Consider the following 20,148-nt stretch of genomic DNA (forward strand, 5'->3'; position numbering starts at 1 on the left):
GGTTTTGCTGTCAGATGTCTGTCTATTGCTATTCTGTTCAAATCTCACATAGTCAAACTTCTTGTAATGTTCTTCTTAACTATAACATAAGATATATACAGAACAGTAAATTTTATTTTTTTCCTATTTGTAGACGTAAAAAATAATATGACAAACCCTTTCATACATTGTGAGAGGGCTGAATGTCATATATAGGCTGGGCTACATAGGAGATTTCTCATTGTACTCATGGAGGTCCTCAGAAAGTGCTCAAATGCGTGCCTGTGTCCGCTGTGAACGCTCTTCAGAATGCCGGGCACTTCTAGTCATAGATATAATTTCCTTGGGACTAGTCCCTGCGCTCATTAGCAGAAGATAAAAAATCTTTAGAAATACTTTTTTAAAGATCTCTTTATCTATGCTAGTTTATACAGGGACTGTTAGGCAGGGATTCGCAATATGCACCCAGAACTGCTCGTGGGTCTGGGTGCGTATTGCACCTTACAGGTTTCCTTTAAATGTTGCTATCTCATTTGACAGGGGCATTTCAGAGGTTTGACTGATGCAATCGGAGCTTTCGGGCCTGCATGCACACACTGCGGAGGAGCGTGGCTGCACATACAGCGGTCCATTACACCGTGCCCCTGCTTCTAGGGGCAATGGAGCTTTCTCATTGCATTAGCTACAGTTGTGCGACTGAACCAGTAACAGCTCCATACATAGATAGCACACTTCATTAAGTAGGTTTTTACTTCTCGTACCTTTACAAGATCTGTCAAATAATGTAGGGTACAGATATTGAGACCCCCTACTGATCACTAAAGAAAACCCTCTGCAGCATGCTGCTCAGCAGACAGAAGTGTTAAGTCTTGATGTTTGCATGCACCGAATGGTGTATAGGCTTAATAGAAAGTCTATGAGGCCACTCATGTAGGAGCACGCAGAGCATTTTTGAGTTATTTGTGATTGGTAGAGGTTTCAGGAATCTGCTGCACATGTTAGAAAGAGTCTAAATATTAAATAAAAAAATAAAATGACACGCACACCAAGTCTAGTGCGCGAAGGGAGCCAAACAACTTGGGAACATCGACTTTTGGGTTAACATAACTCAACCCATCGGCTAGCCTGCTACCCTAGAGGATAAACCTATAGTAGTTGTATTTTTCTGAAAAGCTAAGTAAATACATTACAATGCTTATTCCAAATGATCCTGGACTGAATATCTAATGTGTATGAGAAACCTCAAAACGCTCTCCCTTCGTGAGGAAAAAAAGGGCCCATCAGCTACTCCCGTCTTATCGTAAAATAAACTTTCAGTCTGTTCAACACTATTTAGTGTAACTAAAAAAGCACAAATATCCTACCTTTGATCAGCAGCAGTAGAAGCACTGGTAGTTGTTAGATCCTTGCCAAGTGTGCCACCTTCTGGAGGAAGACTGAACAGTAGTCCTGCTTCTTGTGACTTGAACAGATGATTTATTTCTCTCGGTGCTTTGGTGGCGCTCTCGTCTAATTTACACAGTTCAAAGCTTTCTTCCAGATCTGTGTAATCGGTTTCTCTAACTGTCGTTTGATATCCCTCCGGTCTTTCATATTCCATACATAAAATCTCTCCCAAGTCTGTATCACAGTCTGCAGCTTCTCCTCTGCAGAAAATGTCTTCAGGTGAGGTATCGGAGGCCTCCGTCTGGCTCAGTATTATACTCCAGCTGTGCTCATGTTCTGAGATTTCTTCTGATTTCTTTTTACTCTCTCTCCTTTGAGGTAGGATAGAAGACGTTTTTTCTAATTGAAAGGATTGGAATCCGGATCCAAGATTCATTTGCCTTTCACTTCCATTTGTCATGGAGATTGACTGAAATGTATCTGGAGATTCCACTGAATAAGCTGTATCCGACATTGTTTGCTGAGGCACACCAGAGGCATTGAATGAAAAAATGTGTATTTTACTTTCTGATGTCACCCTACTAGGGGAGTTTATACCCATGCTGCAGCTATCTGACCCATCTATGGCCGGATAAACAGGATCATCGCCATCTACTGCCATGTCTACACTAATGTCATGGTTCCAAACTTCTAGTGGAAGGCCACTGGATTCTAGAAACAAAAACAAAATATATAGTCAAATGCAAAGAATATAATCAAATGCACAGATGTAAGATGTTAGAATTTCTAAAGTATAATTTCTCTAAATTACACCATAAACTGTCCACGTCTCTACCCATTGGCATTCATACCATATCGTACTATGTGCTTGAGTTCTCTGCAATGGTTGGTAGACTGTATATTTCATCAATTTTTAAGACATGTTTATACCGGAAAATAAGGAAGGTTTGTAATAGAAACTGGATCTTTCCTGCATCAAAACTCAAGTTTTAGTTGGGCCTTAGGCGCAGTTTTACAGGAGAATATGATGGATGTGCTTTGAGCTGTTCTGCTACCAAAGCTCATAGATGTCATGAACTAGTAATGGGTAAGCCTGGTTTCTGTCGGGTTTCTATTTCTTTTTACAATAGATAAGTAGCTAAGAATTTGGCCCTTCAAAATTCACCTAATGGCACAGAATAAACCCCTTCATGACATTCACCATTCATGTATGGTACTGCGGGAAGGGTGTTGCCACAAACTGCCGGCAAGTTTCAGTCCCTGCTGCATCGCACATTGACCGAGTTGAGATGACTACTCTCTCTGAGAGCAGTCTATCCCTGCATGTCACCCAGAGGCTTGTACCGCCCCTGCAAGTAGCCAATCAGAGGTGGCCAGCCTATGAAAGTTTTTTACAATAAAGTTTGTAAAAAAAACCCCAAAACAATGGCATGCTGTCTGGGTATAATCATGTTGTTACTCGTGTTTATTAACCCTTTTGGCGCCCATTGGCTGATCAATGGTTACTAACAAATCGAAACCAAGAAGGTAAATTTAAGATACTGATCACCACTCTGCACGCCATCTTTACCTCAGAGCTGGCATGCAGAGCGGTTGTGTAGCGTCCCTGTGTGCTGCTAGGTTAGGGATTTCATTGGTAGCGTTGCGTAGCTTCATACCTAGCGGATTAGTGTAGCGGATGTCACATTATTAATGACGTCCATTTTTCTCTTGCAGAAAATTAATACTAGTTAGCGCTGGGTAGCTTCATGGGTAACGCATTAGGGGAGCAGATGTCGCAGTATTAGTGAAGTCTATTTTTCCTTGCAGAAAAATAATAATAGTGTTGCATAGCTTCATAGGTAGTGCATTATGATAGAAAGCTTTGCAATATTAGTGATGTTCATTTTTCTCTTGCAGAAAATTATTAATAGTTAGAGTCGGATAGCTTCACAGGTAATGCATTAGGCTAGTTTCACATATCGGTTTTTCGCTGGTTTGACGGATGTGGTGCATGCCAGTACAGTATGATACAGTACAGTGGCAGCACCGCAACTTCCAGGTCACATGCTCCGGTCACATGACAGCATGTGACCGGTGCTTGTTGCGCTGCCAGTGTACTGTACACACTGTACTGGGGTGCGCCACATCCGTCAAACCAGCGAAAAACTAGATATGTGAAACTAGCCTAAAGGCCGCTTTACACGCTGCAATCTCGCTAGCGAGATCGCTAGCTTGCGTACCCGCCCCCATCGTTTGTGCGTCACGAGCAAATCGCTGCCCGTGGAGCACAAAATCGCTCTGACCCGTCACACTATTTACCTGCCTAACGACGTCGCAGTGACTAGCGAACCGCCTCCTTTCTAAGGTAACATCCCGCCCACCTCCTTCCTTCCTCATTGCCAGCAGCTGCAGGTAAGGTGAGGTTCCTCGTTCCTGCGGTGTCACACATAGCGATGTGTGCTGCCACAGGAACGACGAACATCATCGTACCTGCAGCAGTAACGATTTTTGGGAATAGTGGAGCAAGTCAACGATTAACGATTTTGCATGTTTTGCGACCATTTTCGATCGCACGTAGGTGTCACATGCAACGACATCGCTAAAGCGGCCGGATGTGCGTCACGAATTCCGTGACCCCAACGACATCGCTTTAGCGATGTCGCTGCGTATAAAGCAGCCTTTAGAGGACCAGACTTTACAGTATTAGAGACGTCCATTTTTCTCTTGCAGAATTAATAATAGTTAGCAACTGAGTAGCTTCATAGGAGGTGCATTAGGGAAGCGGATGTTGCTGTGCTAGTAATGTCCATATTTGTCTTGATGAAAAATAATAATAATAGCATTAGGTAGCTTCATAGGTAGCACATTATTAGTATTTTCTTTATACAAAGGGGTTTTTTTTACTTCTATTTATTTCATTACATTTTTCATTGATTCATCAAAAAAAAATTTTCACTTGTTTTTTCTTCAGTTTTTCTCTTTATATTTTTGACCTTCTTAAATACCCCCCTGTCTTGAGGATGAGTTTGAAAATTCTGTGGGAATTGGTGCACCCACTGCTATGTAGATAACATTTAGACCAGCATACCACTCTTCAAACCCTCTATGCCAAGGGTACAGTAGCATGCGGCTCCGAACCTCTGTAGGCCTCCCTAAAACACTAATTTGGAAACTGCTGATAAAGGGTGACAGCAGAGCCCAATGCAGTGAGAACATGCTGGGGGTCATGTATAAGGATAAGAGGGTTGTCTTTATCTTGACCACATGACACCGTGACAACAGTTACCTTGTCACTATCCGAGGTACCACATCAGAAGTCCCAAAACTAGATTGTATCCTGGATTCTAATACATTTATGGTCAAGCAACATTATTATGCAAAAAAAATATCTTTTTCATTTTCACAGCTCAACCTTGTAAAATTCTGTGAAGCACCTACCTGGGAGTTCAAGGTGCTCACCACACATGTAGATAAGTTCTTTGATAGGCCTAGTTTCCAAAATTTGGTCACTTGTAGGGGGTTTCCACTGTTTGGGTACATTAGGTGCTCTCCAAATGAGACATTAACGATTAAAGTCAATTTTGGGTTCCAAAAGTCAAAAGGTGCTCCTTCCCTTCCAAGCCCTGCTATGTGCCCAAACAGTAGTTTTCAGCCACATAAGTTTCACAACAAATTGCTTGGTGCTTTTTCTCCTTTTACCGTTGTGAAAATACAAAATTTGAGGCTAAAATAACAATTTTTTGTCGGAAAAATGTCTTTTTTATTTTCACAGTTTAACATAAAATTCTGTGAAGCACCTGGGAGTTCAAGATGCTCACTACACATCTAGAAAAGAGCCTTGAGTTATCTAATTTCCAAAATGGGGTCACTTCTGGGGGAGCTCCACTGTTTAGGCACATCAGGGGATCTCCAAATATGACATTTTTGTCTTCCAAAAGTCAAATGGTGCTTCTTCTCTACCGAGCCCTGCCATATGCCCAAATTGTAGTATTCCACCTTTCCACCACATATGTGGTATCAGTATAATCAGGAAAAATTGCAAAACAAATTGTATTGGACATTTTTTCTTGTTACCCATGTGAAAAGCAAAATTTGGGGCTAAAGTAACATTTTTGTGGGAAAAAGTAAAATTTTCATTTTTTCCTGCCACATAGCTTTAGTTACTGTGAAGCACCTAAACGGTTAATAAACTTCTTGGATGTGGTTTTCAGCAGTGTGAGGGGTGCAGCTTTTAGAATGGTGACACTTTTGGGTCTTTTCTGTCACCTAGGCCTCTCAAAGTCACTGCAAATGTGATGTGCTCACTGAAAAAAAATGGTTTTGTAAATTTTGTTGGAAAAATGAGAAATTGCAAAATTTTCACCAAATTAATTATATATTCACAAATAAATGCAAAAAATATTGTTCTAAATTTACCACTAACATGAAGTTCAATATGTTGTCGAAAAAACTCAGAATCATTGGTATTTGTAAAACAGTTCAAGAGTTTTTACCTCATAAAGTGACATTGGTCAGAATTGAAAGAAATTGGCATGATCATGAAGGTGAAAACAGGCTCCATGCTGAAGGGGTGAAACGAGTTATCCAACTTTTAAGAAAATATAAAAAGTAACTGTAAAGGGGGCTTTACACGTTAGCGATATCGCTAGCAATTTCTAGCGATAACGAGCGTGTAAGTACCCGCCCCGTCGCGCATGCGATTGTTTGTGATCGCTGCCGTAGCGAACATTATTGCTACGCAGCGTCACACATACTTACCTGGTCGGCGGCGTCGCTGTGACTGCCGAACAATCCCTCCTTCAAGGGGGAGGGACGTTCGGCATCACAGCGACGTCACTGCAACGTGACTAAGCGGCCGGCCAATGAAAGCGGAGGGGCGAAGCTGAGCGTGATGTAAACATCCCACCCACCTCTTCCTTCTGCATTGCGGCCGGCGGCAGGTAAGGAGACGGTCCTCGCTCATGCGGTGTCACACATAGCGATGTGTGCTGCCGCATGAGCGATGAACCACAACGCTAAACAACCCTTACCGATTTTTGAGTTTGGGACAACCTCTCCATGGTGAACGATTTTCACCATTTTTGAGGTCGCCTAAGGTCGCTGGTATTACACGCTGCGATATCGTTAATGACGCTGGATGTGCGTCACTAATAACTTGACCCCGACGACAAAACATTAACGATATCGTAGCGTGTAAAGCCCCCTTAAATGTTATAAAATATTAATATAAGCCATACTAACCAAATTTTTTTCCATCACAATCCAGCACTGCAAATCTGGTAGTCCTCCTTGTCTTACTTGTAAGCACCCAGCATGTGACCGCTGCAATCAATCAGTGAAAACAGCTGTTGCCATACTTTACTGGCATCACCAGCCAGCACCGTGCCAGGATGCCAGTAGAACTGTGCATTTCTGCAGCCATTGAAGGCCTGCATGGTCACGTTTGTAAGCAAAGATCATGAGCACTGCCACAGTGTTAGGCTATGTGCGTGTCGCGGGCGGAGGGGCCGAGCTCGCTACGCTCGGGTCCGGGGCTGCTGCTGCGGCTCGGTGGCTCGAGCGGTGGGCCGGACCCGGGGACTCGAGCAGCGCTCCTCGCCCACGAGTGAAAAGGGGGTGGTTTGTTCTGGGAGATAGTTCGTGACGCCACCCACGGGTCGTGGTGATAATGGGCACCACCGCTGCTGATGACGGGGATCCCAGGAGCGATGGTAGGATTTTGTCCCCTCCGTGGGCAGGGGTTGGTGATTCCGGGGCCCGGTGGTGTAACGGGGAGGCTGGATGGCCTAGGTGCAGGGTTGCAGGGGCAGCGCGGCGCGGTGCCGGATGGCACTGGTGTACTCACTCAGACACAGATGCACAGTCTCTGGTAAACCAAACGGCTGGATGGACGGGTCCCGCAGCCGGCTGCAGTGTTGGTGTTCTCCCCGGACAGGGTGATGGTGGCTGTCTTTCCCTGCACCTTGTTAGAATGTTCTGACTCCTGTGGTTGCCCACCGGTAGTCCGCTCCCCGGCGTATAGGTACCGAAGGAGCCCGTTTTGCCCGCAGGCTCTGGCCCTTGGATTTCTAGCCTGTGTCGGTGGCTGTGTATCCTCACGGTGTGGACTGTTGCCTTCTGTCGGGTCTTGGTTGTTAGGAAACCCCTGGGGTTCCAGTCACTTTCGGATTTGACCGTTGTCGGCGGCTCCAAGCCTAGTCGGGGTCCGTTGGCCCTGCCTTTGTGCTTAGCTTCACTCCGTTCCCTGGCTCGGTACCGGCGGGCCACTGCCCGACCTCGGTCCTACGGTTCCACAGAAATCCACTAACTCCTGCAGATGGCCACCACCATCTGCCAACCTTGCTGTTTGTGTCTGGGCCCCTACCCAGACACTAACAGTTTCTGACCTCTCACTTTCCCCTCCAAACTGAAACTGAAACTTTTCCCGTCTCCAGGCCTGTGAACCCCTCGGTTAGTGGGGCCAACCGCCTGGCTCCGCCCCACCTGGTGTGGACATCAGACCCTGGAGGGAGGCAACAAGGGTTTTTGTCTGACTGGTGTGAACTATCCAGGGGAGGGGGTGTGTGTATTGTTATGTCTGTGACTACCTGCCTAGTCCAGGGCGTCACATGCGCACATAGCGTTTGTCCCTGCAGAAATTTATGCAGCAATTTGAACAGCACATGTGCTCTTCAAATTGCTGCAGAAAGAGTCCGTAATGAAAAAAAGAAAAGTCGATTCCATGCGCTCTGAGTGCAGCCCCTCCCATAGACAGAGCGGAGGATGCATGCAGAGCGCAGGAAAGAAGTGACATGTCACTTCTCAGAACGCGCGCTTCGGGCAGCAGCCGAAGCGCTGCGCTCTAATATGCCACGTGCGCACGTCTCCTGCATAATCTTCATAGATTATGCTGGGGACGCAGGACGCATGCAGTTACGCTGCGGTGCAGATCGCAGCGTAACTGTATGCAAATACGCAATGTGCGCACATAGCCTTAGCGGTGAGAAGGTGAGTAGAGTTTATTTAATTTATAACATCTGCATTTGTTGTATAATGATAATGTCTTACCCTCGCTGCACATTTGAAACATAGAGGTGATACTATCTTACTTATAATTGTTTTAGTGATATTAATAGGAAAATATGGGAATGAAGAAATTGGCGGTGCCCCAATATAAATTCTTTGGCACTTTAAAGATAGCTAAATAAGAATTACATTTTCTTTTGTCTTACTCTTATAGTAAGAGTGTTTTAACATTAGACAGTTTTAATAGACCAGTGCTGCCATCTGCTGGAAAGATGTGCTTGTGCCACCATTGTCCGTCAATCATTTGTCTCTACTGTGTCACTCCTAGCACAGTTCTAGTTCTTCCGCTACTGTATAAGTATTAGCTTTTTGCTGTAAAATATCTTGCTTCCAAACACATCATGTAAGTTCAAAGGTCGTGAAGTATTACACTAGATGTTCCAAAAATGTAATTTCCTGAACCAACAAAAAAATTAATACTCTTTAGTCAAAATGTTTTGCTTTTCTTTGATGCTATATAAATCAACTATAAAGGTGCGCTCACATGAGCCGTATGACTTGCATGAGTATCGGATCACATCACCTGGCACGACTGCACACTCTCTGGACAGGAGCCTCTCAGCTGTATGGAAATACATGTAGCTGACCCGCTCCTATCAGGAGAGTGTGCAGCCGTGCCAGGTGATGCGTCATACGATTGTGTGAGTGCACCCTTATAGATGCAGGGGCTGTAATCACACCTGGGCCCTGGAGTTTATGGAAGCCGAAAAGGCCCCTTTGGCCCATATGAAAAGGCCATTACTATTAAAGACCTGCAATAGTTTGGTGCCCTCTTTGAGATTTTGATTTGAGGCCCTTAAGCCTCAAGTTACGCCACTGGCCAACATTAAAATACAAAGCTATAAATTACACAATCAATTTCACCTAACTCACCAATATCGGTAGGGTTGACTGCCATGTCAATTTTCTCAATAGTATTGGAAGACTCTGAAGTTTGGTCATCACATACAAGTAAAGGAAGAGAATGTGATATTTTTGTCTCTTCACCATGAGCAGTATCTTGTCTTTCTTTTGTACTTTCAGATAGTGCTCTTATCCTTGGAATACTGCCTGTTCTCATGCTTCCATGTTGCCGATATGTTTGACTGTTTTCATATTCTTGGCACAGATCTGGGCTAATGGAAGTCAATGAAATGTTTTCACAACCATAAAGTTCATCAGGACTGTCACTCACTGATTGTTTAGTGTAGGCTTTCTCTGTCATATTCCATAGATCTGGTTCTACATAAAGGAATGGAGAGGATTGTTGGGTGTGGTCATCTAACATATCTGTGATAAAGTCAGTTTGATTAGGACCATTGGTAAAAGATTCACAGTGCTCAAAGCTATTTTCCATGTCATTCTGTTGATCTAGAATATCAGAAGACAAATCATCTTCATAGACTAGCTGGGATTCTTCAATACCGTCTATAATATCTGATGATTCCCTCATAGCATATGCATCACTGTTACCTTGCTCGTTGGCAGCTTCGCCTTCATAAACATGAGCCAAAAAGTCTGTGCTACATGACAATACATTTACATGACATGGGTTTTCAATAACAGGTTCAATATCTGAGATGGTGTTCATGTTTGACTCATAAAACATTTGAGAACATATGTCTTCCTCTTCACCCAAGCTATCTAATAATTGAGTATTTCTATCTTCATTTTGATCTTCAATTTCTGATGGGTTTACAATTTGGGTATTTTCTTCATACCCACCATTAACTGGATGCAAATTGTTAAAAGTAGGACAACTTAGACTGAGAAGACTATTTGTATCCAGTCTGGATTGTTCTGGTTCATCTGAAAGGTTATTAAAACATTCTGCTGTGTCCTTTTTTATATTATACTCCGCTGAGGGATAATTATTGAGACAAACAAGTTGCTCCTCCAAACTTTCTTCTTCTGTGCCAGGTGTAGTTGAGCTAGAATGAGTATGATTAAAAAATGTAGTGATTGGTTCTAGATCCAGCAACTTTTCCTGGAAACAGTTTTTAACATTACTATCCATTGGACTGGGATGGTCAAGAACATCATTTGACACAGGACTTGATGAAGATTCGGAATCTTCACAAATTTGTGTGTTCCAAATATCCAGATTCAGAGGAACTTTACTAATCATACCAGATGATATTTGAGGAGGGTTAATCCTGTCATGATCCGTTGAGTTGCCATGATAGGTATTCGTTGACACTAAGGAATGGTCTATTTTATTTCCACATAAAATGCCATCATGTATTAGATCTAAATTGCCAGCTAATTCTGGAGTTGGTGATCTAGAATTGGGAGAGCCACTGAGGACATTTACATTATGACAAGGGTTCATTTTCAGATCTTGTAGAACATTGATATTAGATACACCTAAACTTAAATCAGCTGATGCACAGTTACTATGAGAGGTGTATAACACATCTCCATGTACAGTAGTATCATCAACATCTGCATGTGTAGTATCTGTATGAGGTTTGCAATGGTTGTCACCATATAATATATTTTCCTTTATTTCAATGTTCCTATTAGGAGATTGCTGTTTAGTAGAGAAACTTTTCTCGTGAATATATTGCTTATATTTATTATTTGCCTCTGAACTCAATAGACCTGAATTCTGTGACTTGTACTTATTGTTGGCCTGACTCTGGGTGTCATTGACTGGGGACAAGTGGATAACACAATTTATATTTTTGCCACAGTCATCGCCTCCTTCTCTGACACCTAACACTGGAGATTTATTTAACAAATTGACATCTTGTAAAGTATCTAAATCATCAGGAGTGTTCAGAGAGGAGGATTCTGTATCATACTGCACATCTGGCTCCCAAATGTCGATTTCTTGTTCCAACCTCTGAGAAGTCATATCTTCATGTGGTTTACTAATATCAAACTGATGTTCATTGAAAACATTGACTACTTTATTCAGTAGGTCGGGAGAAAGTGATTTGATACTTGGTAGCCTAACAGAAGAGTTATCATCAAGGTCATTTAATCTGACTTTTCCATCTGTATTGGCTTTTACATATGTATTATGATTTTTAAGGAGAACATTATCTGGTGTTTTACTTGCTGACGAACTGTGAGGAGTTTGATGTAAAAAATGACTTAAATCATTGTTAGCAAGGGGGAACTGAGGTGTATTATCAGCTTCTGTTTTTGGTAAATTTTCATCAGTGGATAACTCTCTGCTACTTTGTTTTAAATTTTCGCCTTCCATACATTCAAGATTAAAGTCTTGCCATGAACAAGGTGTCAGGTTGTTCATATAATCACTTTTTTCTTTCATGACGTTGACACCATCTATTTTTTCAGATGTCATACATGGAGTTTCAATAGAATTGTTTATGTTCTCTGTATTCGAAGAGCTACTTTTATCCAATGTCAACTCCTCATTATCATGAACAAGCTCAGTTTTTGGTTCTTCCCAGGTCTTCTCATTATCCTTTATATCATCTTCGTACAAAGGAGAAGATACTGAGTCTGATGTTGAGTAATTGGTATCTGGAGGAGAAACAACACAATCTTTGCTTGTGCCAGGGCTTGTAAAGTCCATACACCTGTAAGACAAAAATGGGTCTTCCCAATCAACATCTTCCTTGAGAATATTTGACTCTTTATTACCTTGACAAAAATCCCACACACAGAGGTTTCTTTGTATGTGTATTAAATCATGTGACTCCTCACCATCTGGATCTAAGCATTTTAAGTTTCCATTCGGAATGTCACATTTTCGTTTTGAGTGCTGCTCTAATTCCAGTATTTCTTCATCAAGTCTGTTACTTTTATCATTGATATCAGGAGTATATTCTAAAGAAAGGTCAATTGCTAATTCACTTACTTCATTCAATTTGGAAGAGTACCTCTTATGGTTAGACGTATGTGAAGCTTCCCATGTATCAAATGGTTGATTAGTACATTGTCCATAGCTACCTGGAGAAGCACACCATGGGTCTGAGGTTGACTCTATGGGTTGATTAGAGCTCCATAAATCTGAAAATGTACTGTTTTCCTGCCATGCGGTGTTATCATCATTGTGCCTGTTTTGACATTTAGGTACTTTCATATGAAATGATCCAGCTTCATGATTGCTTTTTTGCTTTTCGCCTTTCCATGAATCTGGACTATGAAACACAGGTTCCTGTTCACTTGAACTCCAGGTGTCGGTATTTAGCAAGGCCTCTTGTGTAACGTTTTGTTCCCCTCCATTCCACCAGTAGGAATATTTAACCTGAGATAAGTCAGCAGCTCCTATTTCATTAATTTTCTCTATAACATCTTCCGGGAAAAAAGTTGGAGGTCCATTATCTAGTGGAGAACTTTCCACTAGACTATTCATAGGTGTTGGAGGAATTTTAACCTGTGTACGTCTAGGAACATCAGAAGATAAAGGAGAACTACATTCAACTAGATCACTTACACTGGGATGTTTGTCACATAGATCCTCATGGTTTTCAACACTATGCATGAAATTGTCATCAAACTCTACTAAACTTATATTTTCAACTTCTAACAATGTAGATTTTCCAGATTTGGAATTTAGCAATTTTGTTGAACAGTTAGCTACATCATTTCTGTAGAAATGAGGTTGGTCATGTTCTTTTTGAGCAGTAGCTTGCTGTCCTTCTGAGGAATCACTCTGAAAAAAGAAATCATCAGCCATAGAGTAGTCTGCAGAATGTGAAGAAGACTCAGAACGCATGTTAGGGACTAGATCAAAGCTGAATAACTCAAGATTATCACTGTTATTCCTGGTTGATGGGGTTTCTTCTTCAATGATTACACATTCTGGGATACAACTATAAGAATCCAATCCAGGAGCAAAATTGTGATGAGAACCTGCAAGTTCTGCAACTGGACTGTCATCACTGAGAAAAACAGAGCTCTCTTTAGAAGACCTGCTACTTCTGATAGTTGCAAGGCCACTATCTGGGCTGACAAGATCAACATTCACATCCACTTGGGCCTGCACTGATCCATTAATGTCCTGTTGATTATCTGGAAAGTTTGATGGGTTTTGTTGAGGGTCTACATCAGAACCATATAGCTCCATAATTCCAGATGATCCCTGTGAGAGAGGTGCACTACCAGCAACAGCTTCAGTTGAGGACGTTCGACTGTTGGGAACCACACCAATGCGTCTTCTGTTGATGGCATCTTTGATGATTGCTGCCACTTGCTCACAAGTTACTAAAGGGCTGTCTTGCTGATAAACAAAAAAACGATCACAACCATAATCTGATGGCTCAAGATCGAGGAAAGGATTTTGGCATTCTTCCAATTCACAGCACACCTATAAAATGAAAAGATTTTGTTTAATTGATTAAAAATGGATACATGCAAACATATAACTAAGATATTGTACCTGTAATCTAATATATAAAGCTGAGTGTATGTGTGTGTGTGTGTGTGTGTGTGTGTGTGTGTGTGTGTGTGTATAGGCGGCTTTGCACACTACAACATCGCAGGTGCGATGTTGGTGGGGTCAAATCGAAAGTGACGCACATCCGACGTCACTTGCGATGTCGTAGTGTGTAAATCCTAGATGATACGATGAACGAGCGCAAAAGCGTCGTTATCGTATCATCGGTGCAGGCTCCGACATTTCCATAATGCCGGAGCCGCGACAGGTACGATGTAGTTCCTCGTTCCTGCGGCAGCACACATCGCTGTGTGTAAAGCCGCAGGAGCGAGGAACATCTCCTTACCTGCCGCCAGCGGCTATATGGAAGGAAGGAGGTGGGCGGGATGTTTACATCCTGCTCATCTCCGCCCCTCCGCCGCCATTGGCCGCCTGCCGTGTGACGTCGCTGTGACGCCGCACGACCCGCCCCCTTAGGAAGGAGGCGGGTCGCCGGCCAGAGCGACGGTCGCAGGGCAGGTGAGTGCATGTGAAGCTGGCGTATCAATAATTATCGCTACGCCAGCTATCACAAGATATCGTAGCTGCGACAGGGGCGGGGACTATCGCATGCGACATCGCAGCATCGGCTTGCGATGTCGCAACGTGCAAAGCCCACCTAAGTGTGTGTGTGTATGTCCGCTAAAGGAATCCACACCATCGCATTTACAATCACGAAATTTTGCACAGACACCTCATGTGACCCAGGGAGCGTCGTAGACTATGTTTTTACAGAAAAATTTAACCCTGTGCTTTACAGTTAGTCTCTAAAATCCTGTCGCCATTAAACTGATTGGAGGTGGGACCTATAGGTTATTAATAGCAACTGTCAGTGGTTGATATAGGAATGAAATAAACTGTTAGTTGAAGCTTATGTGTGAGGTTATATGATGTCGGTGGAGAGATGGATAGAGAGGCAGAAAAAGACAGACAGACAGAGACACAGACAGACAGATGGTGAAAGAGACAGACAGACAGACGGGGAAAGAGACAGCCCTGGAAAGAGACAGCCCTGGAAAGAAACAGACGGGCAAAGAGACAAACGGGCAAAGAGACAGACGGGCAAAGAGATAGACCTGGAACGAGAAAGACAGGCAAAGAGACAGATGGGCATAAAGACAGACGGGCAAAGAGACAGACGGGGAAAGAGACAGCCCTGGAAATAGACAGACGGGCAAAGAGACAGACCTGGAAAGAGACAGACCTGGAAAGAGACAGATGGGGAAAGAGACAGACGGGGAAAGAGACAGACCTGGAAAGAGACAGACCAGATAAAGAGACAGACGGGGAAAGAGACAGCCAGGGAAAGAGACAGCCGGGGAAAGAGACAGCCCTGGAAAGAGACAGCCGGGGAAAGAGACAGCCGGGGAAAGAGACAGATGGGGAAAGAGACAGACGGGGAAAGAGACAGACGGTGAAAGAGACAGCCAGGCAAAGAGACAGACCTGAAAAGAGACAGACGGGGAAAGAGACAGATGGGGAAAGAGACAGACGGGGAAAGAAACAGATGGGGAAAGAGACAGATGGGGTAAGAGACAGATGGGGAAAGAGACAGGTGGGGAAAGAGACAGACGGGGAAAGAGACAGATGGGGAAAGAGACAGGTGGGGTAAGATACAGCTGGGGAAAGAGACAGATGGGGAAAGAGACAGATGGGGAAAGAGACAGGTGGGGTAAGATACAGCTGTGGAAAGAGACAGACGGGGAAAGAGACAGACGGGCAAAGAGACAGACGGGGAAAGAGACAGACGAGGAAAGAGACAGGCGGGGAAAGAGACAGGCGGGGAAAGAGACAGGCGGGGAAAGAGACAGGTGGGGAAAGAGACAGATGGGGAAAGAGACAGGTGGGGTAAGAGACAGATGGGGTATGAGACAAATGGGGTAAGATACAGCTGGGAAAAGAGACAGACGGGGAAAGAGACAGATGGGGAAAGAGACGGGTGGGGTAAGATACAGCTGGGGAAAGAGACAGACGGGGAAAGAGACAGACGGGCAAGGAGACAGACGGGGAAAGAGACAGACGAGGAAAGAGACAGGCGGGGAAAAAGACAGGCGGGGAAAGAAACAGGTGGGGAAAGAGACAGACGGGGAAAGAGACAGCCCTGGAAAGAGAAAGACCTGGAAACAGACAGCCCTAGAAGGAGACAGCCCTGGAAAGAGACAGACGGGGAAAGAGAAAGACGGGGAAAGAAACAGACGGGGAAAGAGACAGACGGGGAAAGAGACAGACGGAAAAGAGTCAGACACAGAGATAGAGAGAGACAGACAGACACAGAGATGGAGACCGATAGACTGATACAAATACAGACAGAGATAGAAGTAGTCAGACAGAGACATAGACACAGACAGACAAGGAAAGAGACAGACAGAGAGACAGACAGACAGCAACACACAGACAGAGACTGGGAGAGAGACAGAGAGACAGTTACTATCCCGGGCAACGCCTGGGTACTACAGCTAGTCTAATATATAAAGCTGAGTGTATGTGTGTATGTGTGTATGTCCACTAAAGGAATCCACACCGTCGCATTTACAATCACGAAATTTTGCACAGACACTCCATGTGACTCAGGGAACGTCATAAACTATGTTTTGGCGGGAAAATGTAACCCCGCACTTTACAATTACTCTCCAAAAATCCTGCTTCCATTAAACTGAATGGAGCTGTGAGCTGCAGGCTATTAATAGGAATTGTCAGTGGTTGCTATAGGAACAAAATAAACTAGTAGTATAAGAAGGTGATGTGTGAGGTAATAAGATGTCAGTGGAGAGATGGATAGAGAGAGACAGAAAAAGACAGACAAAGACACAAACAGATGGGGAAAGAGACAGACGGTCAAAGACACAGACAGTCAAAGAGACAGACGGGGAAAGAGACAGCCCTGGAAAGAGACAGCCCTGGAAAGAAACAGCCCTGGAAAGAGACAGACGGGCAGAGACAGACCTGGAAAGAGACAGATCTGGAAAGAGACAGCCCTGGAAAGAGACAGCCCTGGAAAGAGACAACTGTTCAAAGAGACAACCGGGCAAGGAGACAGCTGAAAGAGACAGCCCTGGAAGGAGAAAGCCCTGGAAAGAGACAGACCTAGAAAGAGACAGACGGGCAAAGAGACAGACAGGCAAAGAGACAGACAGGCAAAGAAACAGACCGGGAAAGAGACAGACGGGCAAAGGGACAGACGGGAAAGAGACAGATGGGGAAAGAGACAGACCAGGACAGAGACAGATGGGGAAAGAGACAGCCCTGGAAAGAGACAGCCGGGCAAAGAGACAGCCAGGCAAAGAGACAGCCATGCAAAGAGACAGCCCTGGAAAGAGACAGCCCTGGAAAGAGACAGATGGGCAAAGAAACAGCCCTGGAAATAGACAGACGGGCAAAGAGACAGACGGGCAAAGATACAGACCTGGAAAGAGACAGACCTGGAAAGAGACAAATGGGGAAAGAGACAGACAAAGAGAAACGGGAAAGAGACAGATGGGGAAAGAGAGAGACAGACAGACACACACAGAGACAGACACAGAGATAGAGACAGACAGAGAGATGGAGACAGATAGACTGATACAAATACAGACAGAGAGATAGAAACAGACAGAGACACAGACAGACAAGGAAAGAGACAGACAGAGACACAGACAGACACTGACACATAGACAGAGACTGGGAGAGAGAAAGAGAGACAGTTACTATCCCGGGCAACACCGGGTGCTACAGCTAGTCTAATATATAAAGCAGAGTGTATGTATGTGTGTATGTATGTGTGTCTGTCCACTAAAGGAATTTGCATCGTCGCATTTACAATCACAAAATTTTGCACAGACGCCGTATTTAACTCATGGAACGTCATAGACTATGTTTTGAGGTGAAAATGTAACCCCGCGCTTTACAGTTACTCTCCAAAAACCTGCTTACATTAAAATCAATGGAGCTGAGAGCTACAGGTCATTAATAGGAGCTCTGATTGGTTGCTATACGCAACGAAGGACATTCTTAGTATAAGAAGCTTATTTATGAGGTAATATGATTTCTGTGGAGAGATGGACACAGACAGAGACAGACTAAGGGGCACTTTGCACACTACAACATCTTTAGTGCGATGTCGGAGGGGTCAAATTGAAAGTGACGCACATCCGGCATCGCAGGCGACATCGTAGTGTGTAAAGCCTAGATGATACGATTAACGAGCGCAAAAGTGTCGTAATCGTATCATCGGTGTAGCGTCGGCGTAATCCATAATTACGCTTACGCGATGGTCCGATGTTGTTCCTCGCTCCAGCAGCAGCACACATCGCTGTGTGTGAAGCCGCAGGAGCGAGGAACATCTCCTACCGGCGTCACCGCGGCTCCCGTATGATATGCGGAAGGGAGAAGGTGGGCGGGATGTTTACAAAGCCCGCCTTAGTTTGCAAGCACTTATGTGTCTTTGTTTTTGCATCTGGAATGTTTTTTTATGAGGAACCAGTTACTATGTTTTTGCTACCCTATCTGAGAGCAGTATGCTGGTGGGGTAGAGACCATGATTCCAGTGATGTACTACTTTCTGGACTGTATATTGTATTTTTTTAATAAAAACATTGTTTTATCTGAAGTTGATCTGTCAGTTTTATGAATGCTCAGTTCTGTATAATCCCACCCACACCACTGATTGATAGCTTTCTGTGTACACTGTACATAGGCAGACAGCTGCCAATCAGTAATGGGGGCAGGGTAATACAGCACTTATAAATAAGGAGGACTACCTGGGAGCAGGTTTACCAAGCAACCCAGTAAGTGACACAGTATAGTAAATCAGGGTCTCTGTCTCTACATAATGTTGCTTTCAGATTTGGTGGGAAAAACCTGGTGACAGATTTTCATTAAGAAATGGTGAGAAGGCTGACGTGGGCCTGTCAGTCTCTTGTTGCCTAGCATGAACTTTGTCTATACTCTGTAAATGCTCTCCTGACTGCTTGGCTAAAACGTCTTTTCTGGTCCTCCACCTCTTTTAATGTTGACACTGTCACTGCCAAGTAGCCCTGCTGAGGAGGCTACAACAACACATCACAGAAGAGGAAAAGTCAGTCAGCAAAGTCCACAGAGGAGAAGAGAATGCCAGAGCAAAATGTGGCACAAGGAGAAACCTTGATCACATGAGCATATAGTGGGTACGGAAAGTATTCAGACCCCTTTAAATTTTTCACTCTTTGTTTCATTGCAGCCATTTGGTAAATTCAAAAAAGTTCATTTTTTTCTTATTAACCCCCTCCTGACCCTTGACGCACCATATGCGTCATGGCAGGATTCCGTACAGGTACGTGAGGACCTGTATTTGACCTCAGGGGGGGTGGCTTTGCTCCCCCATGGCTACAATCGCTCTGATTCGCAGTTCAAAGTGAAAGTGAAATGCTAATCAGAGCGATTGTAATATTTCACCAATGAAACTTGGTGAAATATTACAATCCAGCCATGGCTGATGATGCAATATCATCAGCCATTGGCTTGAGCAGAATGACCTCTGTGTCACCCCCCCCCCCCGATCTGATTTGAGCTAGCGTCCATGTGAAGCTATCCCTCCAATCAGATGTGGAGGAGCGGTGTGACCGGTGGGTGCCCTCCCCCTTCAGCCTCATCCTGTCCATGGAAGGCGAAGAGCGAGGTCCCCTGCTGCTGCTGCCACCACGAACTCCTGCTGCCACCGCGATCTCCCGCCGCCGCCGATCACCGCGCTGCCATCCAGTAGTATTTGTCCCCGCTCCCCTCTGCCGTCCGATTCCACACCCACCCCGATCTCCGCTCCCCCCGTCGCCCAATCACACTCCCCACCCCGACCTCCTCTCCACCCCCCGTCTTCCGATTCCAGCCCCGCCATCCCGACCTCCGCTCAGTCCCCCTGCCCTGTGATCACTCACTCCTCTGCTTCTGCCAGCCTGCTGCCAGCCTCCTGAGTGCTGTGAGGGCCCCTGCTGCTGCCAGCGATCACTCCCCCTACCCCAGTGATCACATCATTCCCCCGGCCCTGTAATCACCACCCCTCCCCCTGGCCCTTTGATCACCCCTCCCCCCGGCCCTGTGATCACCCCTTTGCCCCAGTGAGATCACCCCCTCTGCTCCAGTGAGATCACCCCCTCTGCCCCAGTGAGATCACCCCCTCTGCCCCAGTGAGATCACCCCCTCTGCCCCAGTGAGATCACCCCCTCCGCCCCAGTAAGATCACCCCCCCGCCCCAGTCATCACCCCCATGGCCCCAGTGATCACCCCCCCTGCTGCTGCTGGCTCCTGTATCTCCTCAGCCTGTGGCCTGCCCTCCCTGTGCCTGATAGCCCATGGCCTGCCCTCCCTGCACCTGACAGCCCGCGGCCTGCCCTCCCTGCGCCTGACAGCCACCT

At 44.9% G+C, this 20,148-nt stretch overlaps 1 protein-coding gene across 7 annotated transcripts in view; it reads right to left on the bottom strand.

Moving 5' to 3' along the window:
* Window positions 1-20,148, bottom strand: part of PRUNE2 (prune homolog 2 with BCH domain) — a 539,766-nt gene that overhangs the window by 204,488 nt on the left and 315,130 nt on the right. For all 7 annotated transcript variants that reach the window (XM_075318132.1, XM_075318117.1, XM_075318106.1 and 4 more), the window contains exons 8-9: window positions 9,286-13,678; window positions 1,344-2,076 (exon numbers count right to left, since the gene is read on the bottom strand). In XM_075318132.1, coding sequence (XP_075174247.1) covers window positions 1,344-2,076; window positions 9,286-13,678 — 5,126 coding nt within the window. The remainder of the gene's footprint in view (window positions 1-1,343; window positions 2,077-9,285; window positions 13,679-20,148) is intronic.

This window comes from Anomaloglossus baeobatrachus, chromosome 1, assembly GCF_048569485.1.
Source record: "Anomaloglossus baeobatrachus isolate aAnoBae1 chromosome 1, aAnoBae1.hap1, whole genome shotgun sequence".
NCBI lineage: Eukaryota > Metazoa > Chordata > Amphibia > Anura > Aromobatidae > Anomaloglossus > Anomaloglossus baeobatrachus.